This window comes from Panthera onca, chromosome E3, assembly GCF_046562875.1.
Source record: "Panthera onca isolate mPanOnc1 chromosome E3, mPanOnc1 haplotype 2, whole genome shotgun sequence".
In the NCBI taxonomy this organism is placed as follows: Eukaryota; Metazoa; Chordata; class Mammalia; order Carnivora; family Felidae; genus Panthera; species Panthera onca.
In genome coordinates this window covers 38,781,405-38,807,527 of record NC_138354.1, presented here as the reverse complement: position 1 = coordinate 38,807,527, position 26,123 = coordinate 38,781,405, and the positions used below count along the sequence as shown (strand labels likewise).

At 52.1% G+C, this 26,123-nt stretch overlaps 1 protein-coding gene and 1 long non-coding RNA gene across 2 annotated transcripts in view; one reads left to right on the top strand and one right to left on the bottom strand.

Moving 5' to 3' along the window:
- The window catches only part of TRAP1 (TNF receptor associated protein 1), a 45,330-nt gene extending 24,192 nt beyond the window's left edge, over positions 1 to 21,138 (bottom strand). Inside the window, exons 1-3 of the mRNA XM_078440153.1 lie at positions 21,004 to 21,138; positions 1,295 to 1,459; positions 365 to 447 (exon numbers count right to left, since the gene is read on the bottom strand). Coding sequence (XP_078296279.1) covers positions 365 to 447; positions 1,295 to 1,459; positions 21,004 to 21,079 — 324 coding nt within the window. The 5' untranslated portion in view covers positions 21,080 to 21,138. The remainder of the gene's footprint in view (positions 1 to 364; positions 448 to 1,294; positions 1,460 to 21,003) is intronic.
- Positions 21,139 to 21,254: 116 nt separating this feature from the next.
- LOC132674207 (uncharacterized) lies at positions 21,255 to 25,021 on the top strand. The gene is made up of 2 exons (XR_009608452.3): positions 21,255 to 21,950; positions 22,215 to 25,021. It is a non-coding gene; the product is annotated as an uncharacterized LOC132674207 (long non-coding RNA).
- The last annotated feature ends 1,102 nt before the right edge of the window (positions 25,022 to 26,123 follow it).

Below are 26,123 nucleotides of genomic sequence, written 5' to 3'. Positions count from 1 at the left end.
GCCAAAGGGCTGGGGTCTCCCTCCCGCAGCCTCACGACACGACTCCACCACCGCAGAAACGAATCCCAGCAGGGCCCCCGTGCCAGTATCTGGAAGGGATTCTAAACTATCAGCAAGATTAATTAACCCCCAGAGTCAATCTAGCAGGAAGAATCATCTGGGCCTATCTGTCCGTGAAACCCGAACAGATTTTAGTTAAAATCCTCTTGCCGGTAGCTAAGATCCGGACCTGTCGAGATTTAATGTGTTCTCACAGCTAAGAGACTATCTAGCATTTCCCCAGAAGAGCACAAAAATCGTGTGTCCCCCCTACCCCCAAAAATAAAAACCCCGCTGTGCTGGCAGTGATTAGCAGGTGCCACACCTCTTTCTCGGAGTACAAGGAACGGGCGACAATGTCCAGAAGCTTCTTTGTCTCAGCCTGGAACTCATGTTTGGAAATGGAACCTAGTAATGAATCACAGAAACAACCAATAAAGTTTAATTTCTATTTTCGTGGAAGAATATGCTACATAACATCCAAACAACTGTTTCAGGTAATGAGCTTTAAACATTTTTCACAAGAGTAAACAAAAAGGGAGGAAACCAAGCCATCGGGGCTCTCAGGCAGGAGGCCTCAGCAAGGAACGAGCCAGTGGGTCCGCTCCGTCCACAGAAAGGGGCAAAGGGAGCCTCCCCCGCCTCCTGCCACTCACCTGTCGCGCGGGACGGCCACCTCAAGGGAACATCGAGGCCGGCACTTCCCGAGGTGCCTGGACGTGAGAATCGTACTGCCTCTAACAACCAGACCCCGCATTCTATTCTTCAGAACTGTGGCTTCCAAATTAATCATTCAGAAGACTAACAAAACCTCACTTCTTAACCCAAATATCACAGTCGGTGTTGTCATCTGAAAGCCAGAAATGGCCCCGCTCCACAGACTGCTCTCCTGGGCCCAGGAGCGGACAGGACGGCGTCGGAGGCTGTCCTGCGCCGGCAGGGCCAGTACCGAGTTTCCATCCCGCCTCCAAGATCGTGAGCAGACGTGCCCCAAATCCCCATCTGGGGAAGGACCCCACCGCGGACTCCCAGGCAACCACCCGAGGGGGGCAAGACGCCGGGACGGCGGTCAGGAGTCCCTGCGAAGACGGGAACAGACGATGCTTTGTTTTGGGGAACCCTCCCGCCCACGAAGACCTTCCATCCGAAGCAAGTGGGTGGCTTTACCAATCACTGCTTCTGCCTCAAAAACCTCCCCTCACAGGCCAGCCACGAGGCCACGGCTCCGCGGACCCCGGCCGGCTGAACACAGTACCCTGCACGGTCTCCGTGCTGCGGATGATGGAGTGCAGGGGCTCCTCCGTCCGGTCCTCAGCAGCCTGCGAGCTGAAGAGCCGTGCGGCGTGGAAGCTCGAAGCCAGGTTTCTCCCGGGGTTCCTGGACGGGGCTGGGGTCCGCCAAGGACACAGAGTGGCTTTTCCTGAAAAGACAAACACGCGGAAAGAACAAGCGTGAAAAAGACATCGGAAACACAACACCCTGACGTGTTTCCATCTGGCCGCTGCTGCAGGTGCCCACATGGAATTGTCCGAGGCAAGCCGCTGCCCAGAAGACCCAGTGGCACCAGGAGAAATCACTAGTGACTGAACGCTGAGCAGCGTGGGTGTTTCAGCGAAGTGTTGGGAACACAGCCTCACACATATCAAATACCAAGAAAGAGTCCCAACGCAGGGCAGAGGCGCGCGAGGCAGGCAGAGGCCTAACCAGGCACAAACCCACAGACTCAGACACGCCTCGCGCTCACGGCCCCTCTAGGAGCCCGAAGTAACACAGGCCAGCCTTCCTCACCCTGTGACACCCAGGAAAAGGGGGAGGAAAAAATATACACCTAAGAGGGATCCAAATTTTTACATTAATGGTCTGAAACAGTCTCACCATGTTCTAAAGACTACTTCTTGACTGCTTCCCTTCTTGTCCAAACTCTTTTAAAATTAGTACATTTGGGGGTGCCTAGGTGGTTCAGTTGGCTAAGCCTCCAACTTCAGCTCAGGTCATGATCTCATGGTTCCTGCGCTGGGCTCTGTGCTGACAGCTCAGAGCCTGGAGTTTGCTTCGGATTCTGTGTCTCCCTCTCTCTCTGCCCCTCCCCAGCTTGTGCTGTCTCTCTAAACGTAAATAATAAACACTAAAAAATATACATGTAAATAATTTTAAATTAGTACATTTAAAAACCGGAAACCAGCAGATGATCCCCCCCCCCCCCCACCTGGTAATCAGGAAGGGGACTCACACGGTCTCACATTAGTTTTCTGTAATTTCTCGCTCAGCATGGCCAACTGAGGGACCGCTGTGAGGAAAGAAGGCGACCCCCCTATCTGACACTGAGGTCTGCAGTCTGGCGTGGGCAGCGCCGTCTGCCCTTGGAGACCACAGAGACGCAGACACCTCCAGGCTCCTGGGCAGAAAACTCACCTTACTAGCAGCCCCTCAGGACAGCATCGCTCACCTGACTCCAGGCCACCAAGCCGGAGCCTGGGGTCAGTTAGGAGGTGCTTAATGCCCGATGCTTTCAAGGACACACGTCAGACAACGCAAGACACCCCGTGTCAAAGTCTAGACCTACATGAGATGCACCGGCCTGCTGGGTCCCACACACATCAGAAAGGAATGAATTCGAATGTCCACAAAGGACCTGGAGGGTTCGAAGCCCAACATATCAACATCCACGTTCCTACAAGGTATAAAAACTTGCCTTTTCTTTAAGTTTACTCCTAGATTTACAAATAACATGACCTTAGCCTTTATCTCTATGCAGAACACCTTAAAAACGCCTACTCTGATTCAGAAAATATTCAATATCCAAGAAGTCTGAATGTGTAATTCTCTGGAAAGAAAAGAAAGAACAGAAAGCTGGGGCACTCCTAGAATGAAATGCTACTCGGTTAGAGGGTTTGGTGAACAGTCTGCACCAAGCCAGGAGTGACAAAGCCCCCGTGACCCCAGGCGGCACCTCCCCACCCCATGACCCCAGTGAGTTGTCCTGCTGCCTCCTGCCAGGGACGGGTTCCCCACAAAAGCTGGGCCCCTGCTCCAAAGCAGGGCAGGACTTAGGGAGAAAATTGATGGGACTGGGATAAGGAGGAATGGGTGAGGGAGGAGACCCAGGGTCAGCCTCAGGAGGGGATGTGGGTTCAAGTTCCACAGGGGCCCTGCTGACTTATGAGCGTCTGGCCCCAAGGCGGGTCCCGCATCAGAGAGAGGAGCAGCCAGAGCCTCAGTGGAGCCAACAGCCCTTCAGAAGTCCTCCTCCCCTTCCTCCTCCTCCACCCTGGGCTGACTGGCACCCCATCCTACCGCCTAGCCACAGGAAGGGACAGAGGTGTGGTGTTCAGGAGTCTTCTGCCAGTGGGAAGGTGGGAGCGCAGCACTCATCAGGGCTCCCCCTCCCCCACCCCCCACCATCCCGCGAGGGCAACTCCCGCTCTCTCATCCAGCCCCTGGTGCCCGCATCTCGATGGGTTCAAAAGCCTTGGAGGGGGTCTCCCTGTCTGCAGTCCCATTTCTTCCAATCTGTCCCTTAAATTTCTATACGTTACTCTTCCAGCGACAATTCCAACGGTTATTTCCCCAATTCTGAAGACTCATTCCTGAACGCAACCCTGTCAACTCTAAATGCTTCCGGCTGGTATTCCCTGCCCTCCAGCAAGCAACATCCTCCGAATTTTCTGGAATCCTACCTCCTCCTGCCCCTCACACCCCCAACCTGCATGGTCACCAGCACTGGGGTACCTGTGCCCCTTTCCCCTACACCACCAAGCTCAGCACACAGAGATCATTTCCCACGTTCCAGTAGATGTACCCCTCAATCATCAGGTAACACAGACGGCCTCAAGAGAAGAAGCTGGTTTTCCACGGGTTAATTCTACTTGGAGTGAAGTACTCTTGACCAATGCATTTGCAAGAACCTACTGAACTGACCATTCACCCCCACTTTCTGTCCCACCTTGTTCTGCTAACAGAGCCTTCTTCCTGCCATCTGCCTTCTGGTCCTCTCAGAAAACAGATCGCATTCCCTCAATGTCTCCCCAAATAAAAGCCATCCTTACCCCAAAGGAAACCAGAAAGCCCATGAAATCAAAAAAACTCAGAGGCGATGGGCTGTCAGTATTTTGAGACTCCTACAGACGGCCTGTTCCAAACTCCAGAGGAGGGAGGGGAGGTGTCGGATGCTGGCAGGCCTTTCTACTTCCGGGTCATATTCTGTGTATTAAGTATTTTAATCTAGAACACCCCCCCCCCTGCCCTCAGGGCAGGGGGAAGGGTTGAACAGGTGATGAGCCCCGGGCAAAGTAGGAAGTGTTGAACCACTACATCAGAACGCCTGAAACTAATACAGCACCGTATTTTACGTTAACTGAAACTAAAACGAAAGCTGAACACATCTCACATACTCCATTTCGCCACCCAGAGCTCCTTATTCTTTTTAATGAACAAATAATACTCCACTGTAATGGGCAAGCAGTGCTCAGCCGATGGGTGTTTCAACTGTTCCTAGCCTCATGCTGTTAAAACCAATGCCCCGAAGTGCCACAGAACTGTGTGCTGTGTGTCACCTTTCACGGACGGAAGGAGAGGATACAGAAAGACTGAGCGTCTCCACTCCTCCGTGAGGAAGAAACACAGACAGGAGTAACCAGAAACTTGTGAGACTGTTTCACGGGGCTGCTGAACAGAGCACCACAGACAGAGCAGCTCAAACGACAGAAATCTCTCAGCTCACAGTTCAGGAGGCGCGAGGCCAAGAACAGAGCGCTGGCAGGGGTGGCTCCTTCTGAGGCTGCGCGAAGACTCTGTCCCAGGCCCCTCTCCTCGCTTCCGTAGCCTCAAGTGTCCCTTGGCTTGGACACCGTGTCTTCCCTCTCTGCACGTGTGACTCCATATGCAAATTCCACTGTTTATAAAGACACGGTCACAGTGGATGAGGGTCCACCCTAATGGCCTCATCTTAACTTGATCATCTGCGAGGACCCTGTTTCCAAAAAGGTCCCACTCATAGGTCACGGAGGTCAGGAATTCAGTATCTTTTAGGGAGGCAACAATTCAACCCATAATGGGCATGTGGGAACAAAACGGAAAGAGTGGAGGGCTGGGGACAGGGTAGCAGAGCTGAGGGGAATGTGACGTTTCTGAGCACACCCTTTCGTACCTGACTCTGAGAACCACAGGACCACAGAGTAAGTGAGAGCAACCCGGGCATGTGGGGAACATTCACCGAGAAAGAAACAGTAGCAAACGTGCGTAACTGTATCAGAAACAGCATAAGCATCCTAACCTAAGTCGCTTTGGAAAATGGTACTGGCACCGTCTCCTGAAGTCAGCCTCAAAAAGGCCTGCGTACAATCACCGTAGCAAACCACGAGCCATCCTCAAACTGCCGGATCTGCCAAGGGAGTCCCGGTGGACCTTGAGTTAGGAGCAAGGAGTTACCAACAGGGAAAGGGCCAGCCGCCGGCGCGGGTTGGCATCGGAGCAGAAGCATGACTGTCCCGCTATGGACAGACTGGGTGCAGAAACAAACACCGAGGTGCGTGTGGGGGTCCACGTACACATACTTCCTAGCCGTCGGCTGACAGGCCTGGAGGCGGGAGCTCCGGCAGCGACAGCGTCTGTCACCAGGTTGGGCGGCCGCCCCAGAACCGTTTCTCAGCCCACGCCTTGGTCAGGCCAGGGGTGGTGGCCGGCCGCCCTCCCCGGCACCAGACCTCGGTTCCCCAGGTCCCGCCAGGAAGGGATGAAGGGCTCACAAGGAGGGTGCTTCACAAGGGCACCGGCTCCACCTGGAAGGCACTCCCAGAGGCAAAGCCCGGGGCCATCTGAGCAACACAAGGAGGATGTAAGGCGACGAATAACAGAAACATCCACAAGTCCACAAATGACTTACAAATAAATGGGGGAGGAAACACCTCTTCCTCACAACTACAATTAATAAACGTGTAAGGAATGGTGGAAAGAGGCCACCTCCGTCGGGCAAGAGCGGCAGTCGACGCCGGTTACAGGGATAAACTGCTGTTTAAACGTCCTCAAGAAAGAGAACGTTTGCAAAATCTCCACGTGTCCACCACGAGACACCCACTGATTTCAAAGAAAAAGACCAGTGGTGGACCGTGAAGAAATGGCAGGTATCTCCAAATGAAGTCACCCGGCACGAGACGGGTCAACGCGTGCAGTGCCCAGGCCGGCGGGGTGAGAGGGCGTGGCCTCCCCTCCGGCGTGTTCCTACCAAACATGCATCTCAACCTAACCGTAAAATCATCAGACTAACCCACATCTAGGGACACCCTGCGAAGCCCCGGGCAGTACTCTTCCCAAGTGTCGCGATCCAGAAGGACAGACAGACTGGGATGCACTGAGGTGGCATGATGACCACGCGGCCCTGGACAGAAGAGGACATCAATGGTGAAACAGGATCAGCGCCAGCACGACTGGCACGCTACTCACTAGCACGGGGCACCGCGACTTTAGCGTTCAGTCACTGCCGCAGGCTACGGGAGGTGTTAACATTAGGGGAAACCAAGAGGAGGGGATCCCAGGTGGTATTTCCGTGAGAGCCCTGTAAAGCACAGAATATTCCGAAATATGAAACAACACCGTGAGGGACATCCTTGCACGTGTCACTTCATTTACAGCCCAGCCTGCATCTGGGCGCACATCTAGAAAGTCACCAGGTCCCAGGTTGGGTCCAGTTTAAACCGTGGTTGCTGCTGCCGGGTCACCCTCCAGAGACCATCGGTTCACACTCGGGCAGCACCACGGGAGTGTCACCTCACGTGGCTGCCAGGGTGGTGCTGGGAACGTTTGGATCTCTGCCCATCAGTCGGGTGAGACTTTTGCTGTAGCTGTCATTTTCATTCCCCTTACTAGGAGCGAGACAGACCTACCCTTATTTATAAATATTTACTTTTTGGGGGCGCCTGGGTGCCTCAGTCGGTTGAGCCTCTGACTTCGGCTCAGGTCATGATCTCACAGTCCGTGGGTTCGAGCCCCACGTCGGGCTCTGTGCTGACGGTTCGGAGCCTGGAGCCTGCTTTGGATTCTGAATCTCCCTTGCCTTCTGCCTCTCCCCCACTCACGCTCTCAAAAATAAAATACACATTAACATTTTTTCTTTTTTTAAAAATGTTTTAGGTGTATTTCAATTTTTTTTATTGAGAGAGAGAAAAGCCTAAGCAGGATCCTCACTGTCAGCACAGAGCCTGACTAGGGGCTTGAACTCTCGAACTGTGAGATCATGCCCTGAGCCAAAATCAAAAGTTGGATGCTTAACTGACTGAGCCACCCAGGTGCCCCTGTAAATATTTCCTATTTTCTTTTCTGATGACGGACTTTTGGTATCCTCTGACCATTCTTGCACTACAATCTTCTTCTTATTGACTTGTAAGAGCGCTTTATGTCTTAACGAAATTAGTCTTTCTTTCCCAGAACACTGTATCTAGTGTTCCAACAATCACGACCCCAGGGATCACAGACATCCCCTCCCCAACAGAGAAGCAGCTTGGCGGTGGGCTGGGCTGGCTGCCTCAGTCTCCCGGCCACGGGACCCCTCCCCCTCGTTGTCCTCCTTCCTGTTCTGGGACCTGGGCGCCACGCAGGTAAGGTCCGGGCTCCCTGTCGCCACATCCAGGAGCATCTGGTCCTTCTGGATGCCCTCCGTGAGCTCCCCCAGGGACGGCTCTCCGACCCCGTTGACCTCAATCTTGGAGAACACCCTATTGGTGACTCCACACTCACGGTCGAGTGGCCGCAGGGCTTAATGGCTCCGACGGCCTGGAGGACGCTGAGCAGCTCACTGCGCTAGATGCATCCAGTGGCACAGACGTCACGGAGCTCCAAGTACTGGCACACCCGCTGATCCACCTTCCTCCTGAGGCCCAGGCTGAGCGTAGCCACGGATCCCATGAGGTCGATGCAGCTGTCCTGGGCGACACACGGCAGCCTCCCCAAAACAGCCTCGTTTGGAAAGGCCTTCCTCACTAAGATTCATGCAATTTTCCCACGGCCTACTTTTCCTACTCCTGTTGGTTTTTTCTCCCACTTAATACAATATTTGTGAAATGATTTAATATGTTGTTCATGATGGAGTAACAGAAGTCCTCACTGTCAGGAAAAAGGAAGAAATAACCAATCCGTATTTCCAACCAGGACTTTAAAACTTTCCAGTATAATTCCGAGAGTACATCAATCAACAGCACTATTAAGAGCAAATCTGATTTGGGGTTAACTTTTCACAACGACTGTAAGAATAAACCAACAGAGCAGTAAATCTGCCCGAACCAGATACAGATATGTGACGTGCACATTGTCGGTCCTCACGCTTCCTCTATACCCTGAAGGAAAAACCACAAGCCTCAGGGCCAGGCTACAATGTCGGAGTATCCGGCTGTTTGGTGGTTTGGGGGCACACAAAATGGCAACGACAGTTTGAGTCTGACACCCCCCCCACACGGGCCAGTGCTCATGCTGTTTCCTCTGCCAGCGACCACATTCCTCTCCACCCGAAGTGTTTCAGGACCTGGTGTGAGGCTCTCCCGTCCCCAGCGGCTCAACCCCCTCTCTCGACGGAATTCAGAGTACTTATTTTCTATGCTACTCACTTGAAACTGCTGTTATAAACCAGCTTGTGGCACTCCTATGATTAACTGTTTGCTCATGGAAAACATTTCACCAAATTACAACATTTCTTAGTATCAAGCTCAACCAAGGCAAGAAGAGCCACGTTTCTCCGAACACCACAGCCCCTGGCACAGAAGCAGCTCGTTACAAACAGGCAACTTACCAGCACGCGCATCGCTAGGTGCAAGCACAAGGACATCCGGTCGGCCACAAGTCGCTCAGTGCTCCTGCAGGGCCATCGGTGACTGGGAAGAGGGATTAAAAGTACAACGGCCCACAGGGGCCGTCAAGGAAGGCAAATGAGTCAAAACACACTGGGTACTTTTTTTTATTTTTTATCACTCTTCTCTACATCAGCCACTGTGCTTGCTTACTATGGTTTTGCTTCAAAATGGCATGTTAAGTAAGTACTGCACTTTAGACGCAGGCATACTTAGTATTTTAAGCTGTGAGCAACAGGCAGACTGTTTTCCTGGAATTACTTATCTGAAATGCACAATCTCCCACTTACCACATGTGATATGGACAAGAACAATTTAACTTTTTGTCTTTACTGCAAAGAGCGCCACTTCCAGCAAGGCGGGGTCACAGCCTCCAGCCAAACTGCCTGGGGAGGACACCCATGAACTTAGGAACCACACAAAAGGGCTACCTAAAGGCTCTGGAGAAGTCAGCCAGAGCAGGCAGACCCTCGGGGACAGCTGACATGTGGAAGAAGAGAACAGCACGGGAGGAGGGCAGGTTCAACCCAGGGCGGCTGACACAGACACGGCCCCTGAGGAACCGGAGGTGGCACTAGGGGAACGGTAAAAGGTGAAGAGTGGGGAGTTGGAGAGGGTCCCAGAAATGAGAGTCAGAGAGACGGAGTCCCCAGTTCTGGGAATAAATTCTTCTAAATATCTGGCTGACCCCCTGAACTGTGTGTGGGGGACAAAGTGCAAATAGCCTGGTTAAGGCTAAAAGAATCCAAATGCTGTGTTTGCAGCTGGGGTCCAACCAGATTAATAATCCACTTTCAAACAGGAGCTGGGGCACCTGGGAGGCTCAGTCGATTAAGCATCCCACTCTTGATTTCAGCTCAGGTCATGATCCCAGGGTTGTGGGAGGTGAGCCCTGGGTCGGGCTCTGTGCTGTGTGGAGCCTGCTTAGGATTCTCTCTCCCTCTGCCCCTCTCTCCTGCTTGTGTGCGCTCTCTCTAAAAAAAAAAAATAATAATAATATTGGGGCGCCTGGGTGGCTCAGTCGGTTAAGCGTCCGACTTCGGCTCAGGTCACGATCTCGCGGTCCATGAGTTCGAGCCCCGCGTCGGGCTCTGTGTTGACAGCTCAGAGCCTGGAGCCTGTTTCCGATTCTGTGTCTCCCTCTCTCTCTGCCCCTCCCCCGTTCATGCTCTGTCTCTCCCTGTCTCAAAAATAAATAAAACGTTAAAAAAAAATTTTTTTTAATTAAAAAAAAAACAATAATAAAAAGAAGAAATACAAAAATACCTAAATCAACCAATCTGGAAGAAAAGATGGGGTGGGGGCACCTGGGTGGTATATCAATACAATGGGATTAGCAGCCAAAACCAATGAGCTACACCTTTAGCATAAATAAAGCTAAGAAAAAAAAAAGCTGACCCAAGAAAGTCCCATCAGAACACACAGTATGATTTAATAAACTGCATGTGCTTATACAAAATTAGATACATATATATCCATACAAAGCAAAAAGCAAAAGAGTAAAAACCACTCTCTCTCTCTCAAAAACAAACAAACATCAAAAAAGTGGGGGGTTGGGTGCCCTGGGTGGCTCAGTCAGTTAAGCCTCTGACTCTTAATTTCGGCTCTGGTCATGGTCTCGGGGTTGGAGCCCCGCACTGGGCTGACAGTGCGGAGACTGCTTGGGATTCTTTCTCTGCCCCTCCCCCACTTGTGCTTTTTCTCTCTCAAAAATAAACAAACATGAAAAAAACAAAACAAAACAGAAAATTCAGGTCAGCAGTTCCCTCTAGGAAAGAGAGAAGAGGGTGCAGCAGGAGCACACAGGCCTTCGAGGGACCTGTAATCTCCATTCCTTCAACTGGGTAATAAGTGTTCATTGATGCTTTTTTATAAAACTGCACACACATATTATACGCATTTCTTTTTATGGGATGTGTGAGGCGGGAAAGGGAGAGGATGAAAGGAAAGAAGCTTTAGCCTCTCGGGGTCAAGGAGCTTGCAGACGCAGAAATACGCACGGCCCCTCGGAGCCCAGCCTGACCCCCATAGCGTCACCCATGGGACACAGCATGGCCGGGACGCTGCACCTCTGTGAAGCCACCCGGAGCAGGGAGCCCTCGCTGGAGGCCACCTGCAGGTATGAATGGAAGGTAAGTGCAGGAAAGGAGGGAGTCAGGCAGGGTCTGGCAGGCCCCACAACTCCATCCGTGTTCCCTGACCCAAGGCTCCCCCCCCCCCGGCCCCGCTGGCGCTATGCTCTGCCTCCGACCAGCTCATTTTCACACGAAGGGGGAGATGCCAGCAGAGCCGCGCTCTGGGGCGACTTCCACGGTACTTCTGGCGACCCCGTGGGGGCACCGCTCCAGGCAGGAGCAATCGGCCTGACCCCGTGGAAGGAGATTTGGCCACGCTGGCCAGGACCACAAATACACACAGCCTCTCATCTGGCGATTTCGTCTGGGAACTTCCCTCTGTGGGTACACCTGAACTTGTATGTGACGACAGAGCTGAAAGGCCACGCACCGTAACACTGTACATAACAGCAAATGCCTGGAGACCACCTGAGTGCCCACGTGCCGAGGACCAGTAAATAAACCACGGCGCCTCTCAGCATGGAGGGTGGCTGCAAAGAGAGGAGGGAACAGCGCTGCTACGGGAAGTCTCCAACAGCTACTCAGCGACTAAAACTCAGATTACGTAGCGTCATAGAAGACACGTGTTTATCTGCACCTCCTGTATCGTACAGACCTTGGCTGACATGCAAGCAACTCCTAATGGAGACAACCTCGGAGGGAGAGGGGAAGTGGGTGGAGAAGGGGACCATGCCGAGAACAAGACTTCTCAATGCATACCTTCTGAATCAATCAAATACATATAATTCCTCAAAACAAACCCTTAAAGACATAAAGTGGCTGTCACAGAAGGGCCAGCCCCTTCCCACCGACTGTCAATGCTGGGGTCACGCAAAGGCCTGTACAGACACACCAGATGAGGATCCGGGGTAGAAATCCCCGCCCTCCCCCAGGGGTCAGGGGCCAATGACCAAGCTGAGGGTCAGCTGAAGATCAGTATACAAATATGTATATAATGGAATACTCTGAAGCAGAAAAATGAGGCAAGTCTCTGTAAAGTATCCTGATGTTCAATTATCTCTAAGACATATTAAGGAAATAACCTGGCCCAGAACAGTGGTTTGCATGCTCCCACGTGTTTAAAAACATACATGCGTGAACACGTACACAGAAAACTACTCCCATAAGCCAAGCATATCTTTGTAAGGACACTCAAAAAACTGGCTTAAGGGGGCTGCCACCAGGAGGGGAACTGGTGTCTGAGGGCAGCAGTGACAGAGGTGTGTTTTCCACTGCACACACCTTTGTGTGTTTGGAATTTTGTGCTATGTACATCAGTAATCGATGCACAAAATAACCTATTTATAAAAATTACCCAGTTACAAAACACACCAAAAAATTTACTAGGGACATAAAAATATTTGCAAAGGGATAGAAAAAGCTTAGGGAAATGTCCCTGAAGACGAAGAGTAAATATTTAAAGACATCAATTCTCTGGGTGCCTGGCTGGCTCAGGCAGAGGAGCATATGACTCTTGATCTCAGGGTCAGGAGTTCGAGCCTCATGTTGGGCGTAAAGTTTACTTAAAACTGTTTTTTAAACTATGCAACCGAATTCTTAAATTCATATGGAAAACTAGATGTGCACAAATAGCCAAGAATTTTGAAAACCATGAGGAAATATGATTAACTGTGTTAAAGCACGTTAATTTTTTTTTAACTTTTTAAAAAGTTTACTTATTTGTTTTGAGAGAGAGAGAGAGAGAGAGAGCAAATGGGGTAGGGGCAGAGAGCGGGGGGAGATGGAGATTCTCAAGCAGGCTCCACACTGCCAGCGCAGAGCCCAAAGCAGGGCTCGAACTCACGAAACGCAAACCATGACTTGAGCTGAGATCAAGAGTCAGATGCTTAACTGACTGAGCCGCCCAGGAGCCCCTAAAGCATATTAATTTAAAGCTACAGTATTAAAGTTAATTTCCTCTCTCACTTATTAAATAAAAAATTCCAGATGGACTATAAAAGTGCAAATAAAAGCTGAAAGTACTAGAAGAAAACAGAAGAGGTTTTAAGAACACCTTTACGGAGGGGCGTCTGGGTGGCTCAGTTGGTTGGGCGTCCGACTTCGGCTCAGGTCATGATCTTGTGGCTCGTGAGTTCGAGCCCCGTGTGGGGCTCTGAGCTGACAGCTGAGCCTGGAACCTGCTTCGGATTCTGTGTCTCCCTCTCTCTCTGTCCCTCCCCCCCCCCACACTCTGTTTCTCAAAAATAAATAATTAAAAAAAAAAAAAAAAACAAAAAAACAGCTTTATGGATATAACTGACCCAAAGTGTACAAGCCACTGGGCTTTAGCACATTCAGAGTTGTCTGTCCGTCACCATCATCTAGTTCCAGAACATGTTATCACCTCAGAAAGAAACCAAATACTCATCAGCAATGACTCCCCCATTCCCCCATCGCCCAGCTCTGGCAATCACGCTGTGGCCCTAGAGATGTGCCGGTTTAGGACATTTCGCATAAATGGAATCATACTACACGTGGTCTTCCGGGCCTGGCCTCTTCCACTTAACGTTAAGGTTTTCAAGGTTCGTCCACGTTACGAGGTATCACAGCTCACTCCTTTCTAAAGCGGACCAATATTCCGTCATATGGCCAGACCACACGTTTAGTCCAGGCAATGGACAACTGGGGTGTATCCACTTTTTGGCTGTGCTGTGAACACTGTTGTACGCGTTTCCGTGTGGATCCCTAGGAGTGGAACCGCTGGGTCGAATGCTAGCTGTTTAACCGTTTGAGGAGTGCAGAGGGCTTTCCCAAGTGCCATACCACCTTACGTTCCCGCCCGCAGGGAGAGCTCTGATTTCTCCACACCCTGGCGGATGCTACGGTTGTCACCCACGGTTTTGATTCTCGCCGCCTGAGTGGGGGTGAAGGGCCACCTCACTGTGGTCTCGATTTGCCTTTGCCCGCCCTACTGATAGTGATCTCGGCATCTTTTCCTCTAATGATTTAAGAGCGAGGAAACTCTTCCTAAACAAGACACATAACCTTCGAACCATGAATTTATGGAGCACGTAAAAATTAAAACAAATAGGATAAATCTTAAAAGTTCTCATCGCAAGACAAAAATTGTTTATGTCAGGTGATGCGTGTTCACTAGACTTACTGTGGTGATCATTTTGCGATTAATGAATATCAAATCACTATGTTGTATGCCTGAAACTAGTATGTCTGTTACATGTCGGTAAAAATAAAATTAGAAAAAATTACATATATGGGAGACACCTGGGTGGCTCTGTCAGTTAAGCATCCGATTCTCGATTTTGGCTCTGGTCAAGATCTCATGGTTCGTGAGTTCGAGCATCAGGCTCCACCCCACTCCCCCTCCACTTGTGTATGTGTGCGCGTGTGCTCTCTCTCTCTCTCTCTCAAAATAAATAAACTTAAAAATAAATACATACATACATACATGGGAGTGCCCGGCTGGCTCAGTCAGTAGAGCATGCAACTCTTGATCTCAGGGTGTGAGTTCGAGCCCCACATAGGGTATAAAGCTTACTTAAAAAAAAAATACACATATGAACAATTAAGAATAATCACACTACCAAAAAAAAAAAAAAATTAAAGCTGACAGGCAAACGCACTACGAAAAAAACAACGGAAAACGTGGCAGAGGGCCAGCTTCCTTACGAGAAGGTCACTGACGGATCTGCAATAAAAACTCCCAAGAGCGTAAGAGAAAAACGGCAATTCCCAAAAAAGAGAAACATCAATGGCCCTGAATCAAAGACAAAGAGGCTTTACCACCCTCAGGACTAAAGAGATGCGTTTTAAAACACGACAGCATTTTCACTGCCAGACTGACAAACTGTTAAAACACGCTAGGCTCGCGCTGGCGAAGGTGTGAGAAGCGGCAGGCGGTCACTCCCCAGGCCCGTGACGGAAAGCAAACATGGCAACGACACGGATGCCCGTCAGGAAAGGGCTGAGTGAGGGGGCCCCACACGGCGGGGGGGGGGGGGGTGACAGCAGAGCTCTCGGCAGCGGCAGCGACGGGAAATGGACCCCGAGACACATCACAGGACGGGTCGGGAGGCCCGGGGCGCTGTGCCCAGGGCGGGGGCTTTTTCGGGCACCGCCGCGCAGCACACTGAGGGCGGAAGAGACACACTTCTGACCTGATTGCTCTCCAGCGTGGCCGAGCACTGGCCCCGGCCTCCGTGCTGTCCCTGCAACGTGCCGGCCCCCTCCTGCCTCAGGACCCTGGCCCGGGCTGCTCCCGCGGCTCAAGCCACCCTTCCCAAGCCACCTTCACCTTCTTGCACGCTTTGTTTAGCAGGAGGCCTTCCCTGACCGCCCCGTTTCTGTCAGGCTCTCCTTCCCGCTTTGGTTTCTTCAGAGAGCTCAGCCCCTAACACCCACGCTGCATTTACTTGTCTCCACCCCAGCACCTTCCTGGGCCAGGATTCTTGTCTGTTTTGTCCCCTGGGAGGCACCAGAGCGGTACCGGGCGGACAGGAGGCAGCTGAGATGTGTGTTAAAGGAAGTGATATTGCCACACCACGTGGGAGATGTTCTGGCGGACTAAACCTGACCGTCTCACGTCTGTTTTCCCCATGATGATGCTAGAGTGCAAGCAGGCCCTCGAAAAACACATCGTTGTTTTCTCAGGAGGCGGAGCCACACAACCCAAAGAGCTTCACAAATCACAGGTCAAAACTGGTGATCCACCAAGTTTGGTGGCTGGTTCTGAAATCACTAAATGTGGGTTAAACCAGAAATTAAAAAGACACAAAACAAAGCAAAACGGAAAGCAAAAGAATATATCTCGTGATAAAGGTATTTACAAAAAACAAAACAAAAAAAGGCAAAGGCGTTGACAAACTCATCTAAGCAGGCACACATACTTGTATCACACACGTACCCTTGTGTAGATCACGTCATGATATGGACGCATTTCTTACAGGGAGCTTATGACAACAAAAGCCTCAAATTGACCCATCTCATTTCAGTCAACACATTTCTAAGTTTAAAGCTTTGGCTTCAGGGGTGCCTGGGTGGCTCAGTCGGTTTCTGCTCAAGTCACGATCTCACATTCGTTTGAGCCCCACGCTGGGCTCTGCAGTGACAGCAAGGAGCCTGCTTGGGACTCTCTCTGTCCTTCTCTCTGTCCCTCCCCTGCTCACGTGCAACGCTTTCTTAAATAAACTTAAAAAAAACAAATATTCTAGAGGGCTACGCTGAAACACCAAAAATGCAATTCAAGAACATCGTGCGGCTTTGAACCTAAAACATTTCACTCGAACATAAACCGGCGACACTTCATTGGTCCCAAGCCAGAATTTTGGTTTGAGACAGCAACCACCGCCCTGCCTCAGTGAGACTCTCCTTACAGAAATCGCCTTTCTTACCTGGTATCTGACTCTGGGGCAGAGGCGGGAAATGTCTGTTTTCTCACCAGCCTCACTGCATGTCCTCACCCCGCTTCCTTCAAGCAGCCATTTCCCTTACTGAGTCAAGGGGGGAGCAAAACGCTTGGGAGATTCCCCGCGCCCTTAATTCTGGCCACCTACTCGGCCAGCGACTAATACGTCCTTTGCTAACCTCTTACGTTTCGGTTGGTCTGATCTTCTGCAGATGCACTCAACCCCTCTGGTGGTCCTAACCCAGCGCCTCATGCCCAAGGCCCACCTGGTGCCTCTTGGGCAGGCGGTCACACACCCTTTGTGTATGTGCTTCGCCCGTGCTGGCCAAGGCCCCAGCACTGCGGTTTACAGAGGTGGCCCTGACATTCAGAGTCTAAAGGTTAAGGATCAAACCTATCCTTGTTATGTTATGGTGGCAGCACAAATAGCTGTTTCCCGGGAGGATGAAACCTGAGCCACAAGAGCTGTCCGCTCACCCTGAAAAGAGCCTGGGAACACCTGAAATCTGCCTACTAAATTCTTGAGCCGGCTGCAGCACAAGAGCACAAGAGGCGGGAGGTTATAAATTAGATAGCACGCCTCCCCCCCCCCCCCAAACAAAGTAAGGGCACAGGAAGGAAGCAGAATAACACAACAAAAGAACAAAAGCAAGAAATGTGAGGCTGTGGGATTCATTTTGGGAAATAAAACCAACCTGCGTGAGCAACTACAACGACAACGGGAACCCTACTCTTCTGACGTTTCTGGCACTTGGGCAGACTCCTTACCCCTTGGAAGTCTCGCCTCTAAGGCAGAAAATTCCAGGAGATGATCCCGCTTACAGAGATTGGAAAAGGCAGAAGACGGTAACTTGAGCACTACAGTGGCTGCCTCATGACGGGTCCTGGAAACGTCACGGGTGAGAACAAGAGCATCCTCGAGATTAGGACACAGGGCTGAGGGGCTGTGGTGTCACCAAAGTTACAAAGCCACGTGAAATGACCAACCCGCTACCCTCTCCACCACACAACACAATCATTTGCTTTTGGAGACCAAGTCTGTTTCTCGTTTTTTTTTAAAGTTTATTTATGGGGGGGGGGGGTGGCGAGTAGGGGAGGGGCATAGGAGGGAGAGAGACTCCCAAAGCAGGCTCTGCACTGTCAGCACAGAGCCCGACGCGAGGCTTGATTCCACCACCACGAGATCATGACCTGAGCTGCAATCAAGACTCAGATGCTCAACCGAATGAGCCACCCAGGTGCTCCCTGTTGCTGATTTTTCAGGCTCATCATCTCTTGTTTGGGAGGCGGCATTCTTGTTTGTCTACCAGCTACTTCTGTTACTTGTTGGAACTGGTGAAAAAGTCTGATGGCAGTTTAGGTTTTTTACTACTAACGTTACATTTTCATGAATGCCCAGGTTCTGATAGCCCTAACTCCCTATAATAATGACATTTTACCAGGCGAAGGAAGTGTTGGTTCCCAACTACCAATCAACAGAAGATTCACCAGGGACGTTATCTGTAACCAGCCACCTGGTCCTGAGGGCGTGCAGAAAATCAGGTGTGTGGACCTCACGGTGCCTGCAGCTGGGCGCTTCCAGCACTGGCCCAGGTCTGGCACTGTGACTACCCTGACCATTACGGAAAATGATCCACAAGTTGACATCTAACAGAACAGAAAGGACATAATTTTCAACCTTATTCACACTCACTCCCCTATACTATTTCTCGTCAAACCCAATCATTCAGAATGGGGCCTTACCTTGCATCTGTGCTCTCAAGACACCGCCCATGACCCTCTCTTCTAGGAGACCCACACAAGCAACCATCCACGTGTTTCTGCACTCCCTGTCTGGCCAGAGGCCTCCAATATGCCCCGAACACTCGGCAGCCACATGCTTCTACTTAACCTATGACCGCAACAGCACATCATCAGTCACATCACCTTTGAAGTCCCAGAGAGCATTCAAAATATTTTGAGGGGCGCCCGGGTAGCTCAACTGGTTAAGCGTCCTAACTCTTAACAGCAGCTCACGTCGTGATCTCGCGGTTCTTGAGTTTGAGCCCTGCAGTGGGCTATGCAAAACCTTTAAAAATTATTGCATAAAGGGGTGCCTGGGTGGCTCAGTTGGTTGAGCATCAGACTCTTGATGTCTGTCCAGGTCGTGACCTCGCATTCGTTAGATCAAGCCCCATGTCAAGGCTCCACACTCAGTGGAACCCACTGCTCTCCACTGAGTGTGGAGCCTGTTTGGGATTCTCTCCTTCTCTCTCTGCCCCTCCCCCACTTGTGCTCGCTTGCTCTCAAAATAAATGCATATTTAAGAAATATGTAAATTTTTAATTTAAATAAAAAATATTTAAAAACACAGACACCGACATTTAAAACTCAGGGAACAGAAAAAAAGTGTCAAAGATATGAAAAAGAAATTCATATGAGAGATACAAATGGCCATTAAGCAAATGAACACAGTCTAACTACTAAGAAGAAAACACCTTGATATAAGGAGTCTCATTACCTGCTGATGGGAATATAAATTGCTTAAGCTTTTTTGGACAGTAATTTGGCAACATCAGCTAACATTTCAAATATGCACAGACTCTGAACCATCAATTCCAAAACTCGAATTCTAAAATTCTAAAGAAATACCACACATGTGCACAAAGATTTAAACACTCGTCCATTCTACCTGAAATCATTATTGTATTATATGCTAACTGGGATGTAAATCTTTAAAAATTTAAAAAGATAAATCCCAGCTGGGGAAAAAAAAAAGTCACCCATTCTACACAGTACTGTAACAACAAATACAAAACCACAGAAACAATCTTGATTATGTCCATTGGGAGCGGGTCACAGATGGACACGAGGGAACAAGTAAGACGCCCAGAGAAGGCACGCTGTAGACACACCCATGCGTAGACCACACACATCCCATTACCAGTCAGCCTCGGATCCCACAGCCTTCCTGCCTGCCAGGGACACCACGTAGCAGCTGATGACACTGTGAGTCGCTCAGATTTTCTCTTCTGTAAGATGAGAATTTGAGAAGATCTGCTTTCTCTGACAGATTGATTTGCTGAGAGTTGACAGGTAAATCCTATCTGCTGACGTCCAAGAAACCGTTCAGGATCTGGCTACTTCTCCCACCTCCCCCATGAGCATCCTGGCGAAGCCACAATCCCGCAGGCCTCCTCCCTACCTCGACCCCCCACTGCAACCACTGCCCCCTCCTCCAAACCTGTTCCTACATTTATATCTCCTCCACAGTAGAGCAAAATCCTCACAATGGCCAGTGAGGGACTGCCCTCAGTCTCCTGTGGCTCACAGGACACTGCTAGTTAAATGCTAAGTCCATAACAAAGGATGCTATGCAGCCACTGGAAAGCCACAGACCGGGGGTATACTGAGCAAGATGTGGAAGCTTTGCAGGGAACGTTATAAACAACTCAGTAGCAGGGGTGCTGGCTTGGGCAGAAGAGCATGCGACTCTGAATCTTAGGGTTGGGGGTCTGAGCTGCACACTGGGTACACAGAGTACTTTAAATCTTAAAGTACAGTTCAGGGGCGCCTGGTGGCTCAGGTCCTGATGTCAAGGTTGGAGCCCCGCATAAAGGCTCTCCGTCAGTGCAGAGACCGTTTCGGATCCTCTGTCCCTCTCTTTCTCTCTGCCCCTCCCCTGCTCATGCTCTCTCAAAACTAAATAAACATTTTTGTAAAAATTCAGTAACAAACTGCAGATACAGTGTACGCCCTTTCAAATAAAAAGAGACACATCTTGGGGCCCTGGGTGGCTCAGTCGGTTAAGCGTCGGACTTCGGCTCAGGTGATGATCTCGCGGTTTGTGAGTTCGAGCCCCGCGCGGGCTCTGTGTTGACAGCTCGGAGCCTGGAGCCTGCTTCGGATTCTGTGTCTCCCTCTCTGCCCCACCCTGCTCCGCTTGTGCTCTGTCTCTCAAAAATGAATGTGAAAAAAAAAATTTTTTTTTAAAATAGACACAGCTGTTCACGTGTGTGTGAACACCGTGCAAAGAACCTGGAAGGAACTCTAAGTCGTTCACCAATGGTTTCTTACCAGTGGGGAAGGAGAAAGATTATCATTATTCTTCCCCGTCCCACCCCCCCCCCCCCCACCCCGCCAGTATTTCCTGGGAATACGGTGGTAAAGAACCATAGTCCGGGGGCTGCACCAGGGTAGAGCCTGTTCTGCACGGTTCGCAGCCCTGTACTTTCCCAGGCAGAGCGGACACTCAGGATTGAAAGAAGCACAGCCAGTGGTTTCTGCATCACGCCCGTATAAAACAACTTGGGGGCGGGGAGGCATGAAATCGCCACGAAGGAGCTTAAATGATCACCCAGGTGAAGTCCGTTTCTAACGCACACGAGCCCTCCCCTTCCACTCTCCGAAACTGCCCTCCGCTGCAGGAGCGAGGAGCGCCCGACCCCTCTGCTTGACCCGGGTCCGAGGGCTCGACGCGAAGAAGCACCTGCAGGAGTCCCGCGGGCCGGGGCGCATCCCCGCTATCTGAGGGCTGGGGACAAACACAGACGCACCGCGCGCTCTGCGTTCGCCGGGAGTGCGGCGCATAAATCTCACAGAACCTCCACGTGTCCCACGGAAGAGGAAGCCGGCTCGGGACCGAGGCGGGGCCCGCCTGCCACCCGGCCCCCCTCACCTCTCGGGACGGCCGCCAAAGCTGGCGCCCGCAGACTGCGCCCCCATAGCAGCAGCACTCTCAACTCGCGCGCCATGTCGGTCCTACCCAGCGCCTAGGACGCCACGCTCCGCGGGGGGCGGAACGGGGCGGGGCCTTCCTGGGGCGCGGCGCGGTGACGTCACGGAGAGCGCCGGGCTGCCCGGCCCGCTGCCTGCGCCGGCGGGTGGGCGGGGGCCTCCGTGGCGCGGGCGCCGGCTGCCCGCGCGGGGACAGTCGGGCCTGAGGGAGGGCCCTCCGTGACCTTGTGTCGCGTTGTCAAGGACGACGGGACCTGCGCGCGGGCCCTGGGCCCTGGCCCGCCAGCTGGGCCTCACTTCGTGCATCCCCTAAATGGGGCCGACGCCCGCACACACCCGGCTGTGAAAGGTGGCGCCGGGGCGGAAGCAGTGCACGTCCCCGGGGCTTGACGAGTTTGGGGCCGCCGGCTCTACCGAGGCGGGCGGAAGAGATGGGGTGGGTTTCACTCCAAAACGTGAACTCAGGGGCCGCCCCACCGGCAGGACTGGGCATATTCATTCTTTGCCTCCCGCCTTGCTGGAGGTGAGGCTGAAGTTGAGACCGCAACTCCTGTTATTTTAATTAAGAAAAAAAAAAAATCCTTTTTTTTTTAAATTGAAGTGTGGTTGACACGCAAAGTTCCAGGCATGGAACGTAGTGATTCAGCAGGGCCGCACCTCGTGCTGCGCTCACTCGCTGCGAGCTACCCTAGACACCCACGGCGCCACTCCTTCTCGGCCTGTGACTGTCGTCGCTGTGCCGTGCTTTTCCCGTCGCTGTGCGGTGCTTTTCCTGCCCATGTCAACGCCCCTTCTCGCAGAGTGCCATGGCTCAAAACGTGCCCGGGCGGCTCCCCAAGTGATTCGGAGGCTCACCGACACAATCCTGCGGAAACGGAGGTGCTCGAGGTTTGTCCGGCGCTGCAAAGTACGAGAGTCAGGAGAGCCTCACCCCACCACCCCCCCAGCGGGGACGTAGTTGGAGCGCCTCGGGGATTCTTCCAGGTGGAAGGTGTCAAGGTTGAGCTCCACGTGCCAGGCTTCAGCAACTCAGGGATGATGGGATTTTTTTTTAAAGTTTATTTATTTACTTTGAGGAAGAGGGGGAGAACGAGTAGGGGAGGGACAGAGAGGGAGAGAGAATCCCAAGCAGGTTCCACGCTGTCATTGCAGAGCCTGATGAGAGACTCAAACGCCTGAACCTTGAGATCATGACCTGAGCCGAAATCAAGAGTCATACGCTCAGCCGACTGAGCCACCCAGGTGCCCCGGGATGATGGGATTTTTTTTTTTTTTTAACCAATTTTATAAACCTTCTTACAAGGTACCTTAATTTTTGAAGCTCTAAAAATAGGAGTATTGAGGAGCCAGACAGTCCTGCAGATGCTGGGTGTTGTCTGAAAGCTATTACTGTTTGAGTGTTCAGGCCTCAGGAACAAGTATGCCCACCCCCAGCAGGCACAGACCTGTACAGACCCCGTTTGGAACAAGGGCAGCTGCAGTGTGGAGACTCTGGCTGCAGCTTCAGAGGCAGTAACTCTCCCTGGCTTTTGGAGGCATCAAAATGTTCAAATTCAGAGAAACAACTAATGGCCTGGTAGGACCTGATCAGGGTTTTGCGCGTCTCTCTCTCTTTTTTAATGTTTATTTTTGAGAGAGAGAGAGAGAGAGGTGCGGAGTGTAAGTGGGGGAGGAGAAGAGAGGGAGACACAGAATCCAAAGTGGGCTCCAGGCTCTGAGCTGTCAGCACAGAGCCAGAGGCGGGGCTTGAACTCACGAACCATGAGATCATGACCTGGGCCGAGGTCGAACACTTAACCAGCGGAGCCACCCAGGCACCCTGCGCGTCTCCTAAAGTCCTTTGTAGGACTTGACACCAACTCGGCATGGTTCAGAACTCAGAAACATAACCTTTTGCTGATTCACTCGACAGGCGTCTCGGTGTGTTTAATGAACGTCAACCCTCTGCTAACTCCAGGTACCTGCCCACCACAGTGCAAGATCTGGTGAGAACCCAGGCCCCGACGCCCACTTGTACACCCGCTGACTGTGGGATCTGGTCGGAAGCAAGACCTGTGGCCCTTTGTGGAGGCAGGTATAGCCACTTAGGACCTGGCCCGGAACTAACTAGAACATTTCTGATTTCATTGGGTGACTCTGAGGCTTTTTCTCCAAATCATTTCTTCTGTTTGTCAGTGTCCACTTTTAATTCCACCATCAAAGACATTGGAAATGTCACAAGTTGATTCCACAGATCCCCCAAACTTTCAGGAGTGACTGGACCGAAGGCCTTTGTCCCTTTTCATGCCTTACGGCAATGGCATTTGGTCCAGGCCCCTGCCCTTGGCAATCCCGTGAACATGGTCTGTGCCCCACCTAGTGGCTCCCAGCCTCCCTGTCCAGCATTAACAATGTAAGAAAGCTGAGTCCAAACAACCACAAAGTGTCACTGCTGGGGTCTTTTCTGAGCACGTCTGGCTCAGGGGAAGCCAGGGTGAAGGAGGCAGCCACCTCTCCTACTGCATGTATTCCTGGAAACTTCCACTGGGGGATACCACTTGGAGAACTAGCCTTGAGGGCATGTTTGGAAAGATGCCTTCTGTCCTGGCAAAGCACTCTGGTCACATTTTTCCCCCAGTTTGTAGATGAGGTCATTGTAGGCACTGGAATAAAAAATGTCCACCCAAACTCAATCCGTGGCGTCCATGGCTTGCAAGTTAAAAATTAGTTTGGCGCGAGAGACCCTCGAGCGTGGAGAAGCCACTTTGTTCTGTGCACGGTTGGGTGCCTGTGTGCATGCGGGCTCAGGTGATGGCCCCGTAGTTCCTCGAGCCACCATTATCACCTTGACCCGTGTAGCGAGCAGGAAGGCTGCCTGGGGAGGCCTTGCCTGCCTGCGGCCCCTTCCTCTGCTCAGCACGGCTTCCTGGTGGCTGCGGGGCCCCTCTCGATGTCTGCTCCATGCCAGTGAGGCCCTGCCCCCTTCAGGACCCTTGGCCTGGCTGGGTGCCAGGGAGCCCCACTCCAGCCAGAGGCCCAGGCCCGGTGGGATCCTGAGCAGCACCTGGCATCAGGCCTGCAGAGCGCCTCACCAAGACTGCATCTCTGCCAGGTATGAAGCGGGTCCCCGGGTCCGTCAGGATTCTCCGGTCAGTGGGGTATGGGAGGGCAGGGTGGAAACGCCGCCAGGCACAGGTCAGAGGGGGCCACGGTCTCGGCGTCAGCCGGGTGTCTCCGGAGTGTTGGGTGTTTGGGAAGCGGGAAGGATGGGACTGACCCCAGCACTTGCTCCACGTGGTGCACAAGCGTTTTCCCGTGGCCTGGAAGTCGCCGGGGGACCAGGGCACTCCTGCTTCTGGGGCAGAGCAAGAGGGATGGCGCCCCCTTAGGTGTCCTCGCAGTCTGCACTTTGTACGATGCGCCTCACGGTCAGGACGTCTTCCTGTGCCTCTTTGCCCTGGGCTCCGCCTTAACTCCTGTCCTGTCCGGGGGACCTTGGGCTGCCAGTGGTCCCACCAGGTACTTATTCAGGGGGTTGAGGACAAAGGGGACAGAAGATGCCAGCTGGGAACAAATGCTGTGAAGGAGGCCGAAGAACCATTTGACCAAACCCCCTTTCCCTACACCCATATTTATCATGAATATTGAAACTAAAGCAGTTGTGGGAGGCCTGGCTGGCTTGTCTGTAGACTATGCAGCTCTTGGGGCTGTGGGTTCGAGCCTCACATGGGGTGTAGAGATTACTTTAAAAAAATCTTTAAGAAGGGGCACCTGAGTGGCTCAGTCGGTTGGGTGGCCAACTTTGGCTCACATCATGATCTCACGGTCCGTCGGTTCGAGCCCCGCGTCGGGCTCTGTGCTGACAGCTCAGAGCCTGGAGCCTGCTTTAAATTGTGTCTCCTTCTCTCTCTGCCCCTCCCCCACTTGCACTCTCTCTCTCTCAAAAATAAACATTTTTTAAAAATCTTTAAGAAAAAAAAGACTAATGCAATTCCAAAGTCAAGGTGGTTGTTCTTGGATCCCCTTATGGCCTTGCTATTCAAAGTGAAGGCTTAGCGGGGCGCCTGAGTGGCTCAGTCGGCTGAGCATCCGACTTCGGCTCAGGTCACGATCTCGCAGTTCGTGGATTTGAGCCCCGCGTCGGGCTCTGGGCTGACAGCTCAGAGCCTGGAGCCCGCTTCAGATTCTGGGTCTCCCTCAGTCTGCCCCTCCGCTGCTTGCACTCTGTCTCTCTCATTGTCACAAAAATAAATAAACATTAAAAAAAAATTTAAATTCAAAGTGCCGACTGAGAGCCAGGACTCATCTGGGAGCTCATTAGAAACTCAGAAGCTGGGGTGCCTGAGCCCCGCCTCAGGCTCTATGCTGTCAGTGCAGAGCCTGCTTGGGATTCTCTCTCTCTCTGCCCCTCCCGTGTGTGATCTCTCTCAAAATAAAGAAACTAAAAAGAAAAAAAAAAAAAACACCCTTAAAAAAAAAAAAAAACACTCAGAAGCTCAGTTTGCCCACCCCCTGGGCCCAGACCTACCACGTCAGGAGGTCAGCGAGATCCCAGATGAGGCGTCTGTGTGTCAGAGCTGGAGAAGTGCTGTCCCAGAGCCCACGCCGCTTACTTCACGGACAACCAGAAGCCACAGGTGTGCATCCCTAAAAATTGCCTGTTCTGGAGGGAAAGGGGCCTCGGCTCGGGACCCAATCTCATCTTTCCCGCCCTCTCCCCGCGAGAACCCCCTTTTCTCACCCAGGAAGCCGGAGCCGCCCAGAACTCAAGTGTCGAGAGGGATGGGAACAGTGAGAACCGGCCTCCCCGGAAGGTCGGTGCGTCCCCTGTGCTTTCGCCTGTGGAGGTCCAGCCCTCAGCGGGGACACTGGTTCTGGCTGAACACCAGGTGACTCTGAACGCCTCTTGCTGCGGCTCCTGGCCTCCCTCAAGTCTGCTGCCCCTTTCTCTGCACCTCCCAGCCTCAGGAGCGCGGCTGCGACGTGAGTGTCTGGTCCCCAAGACTCTCCTTCCCTGGAGCTGGCTCCAGACACCTCCCTCGTGGCAGCACAAGAGACAACCCTCCCTCTTCTGAGGCCCCC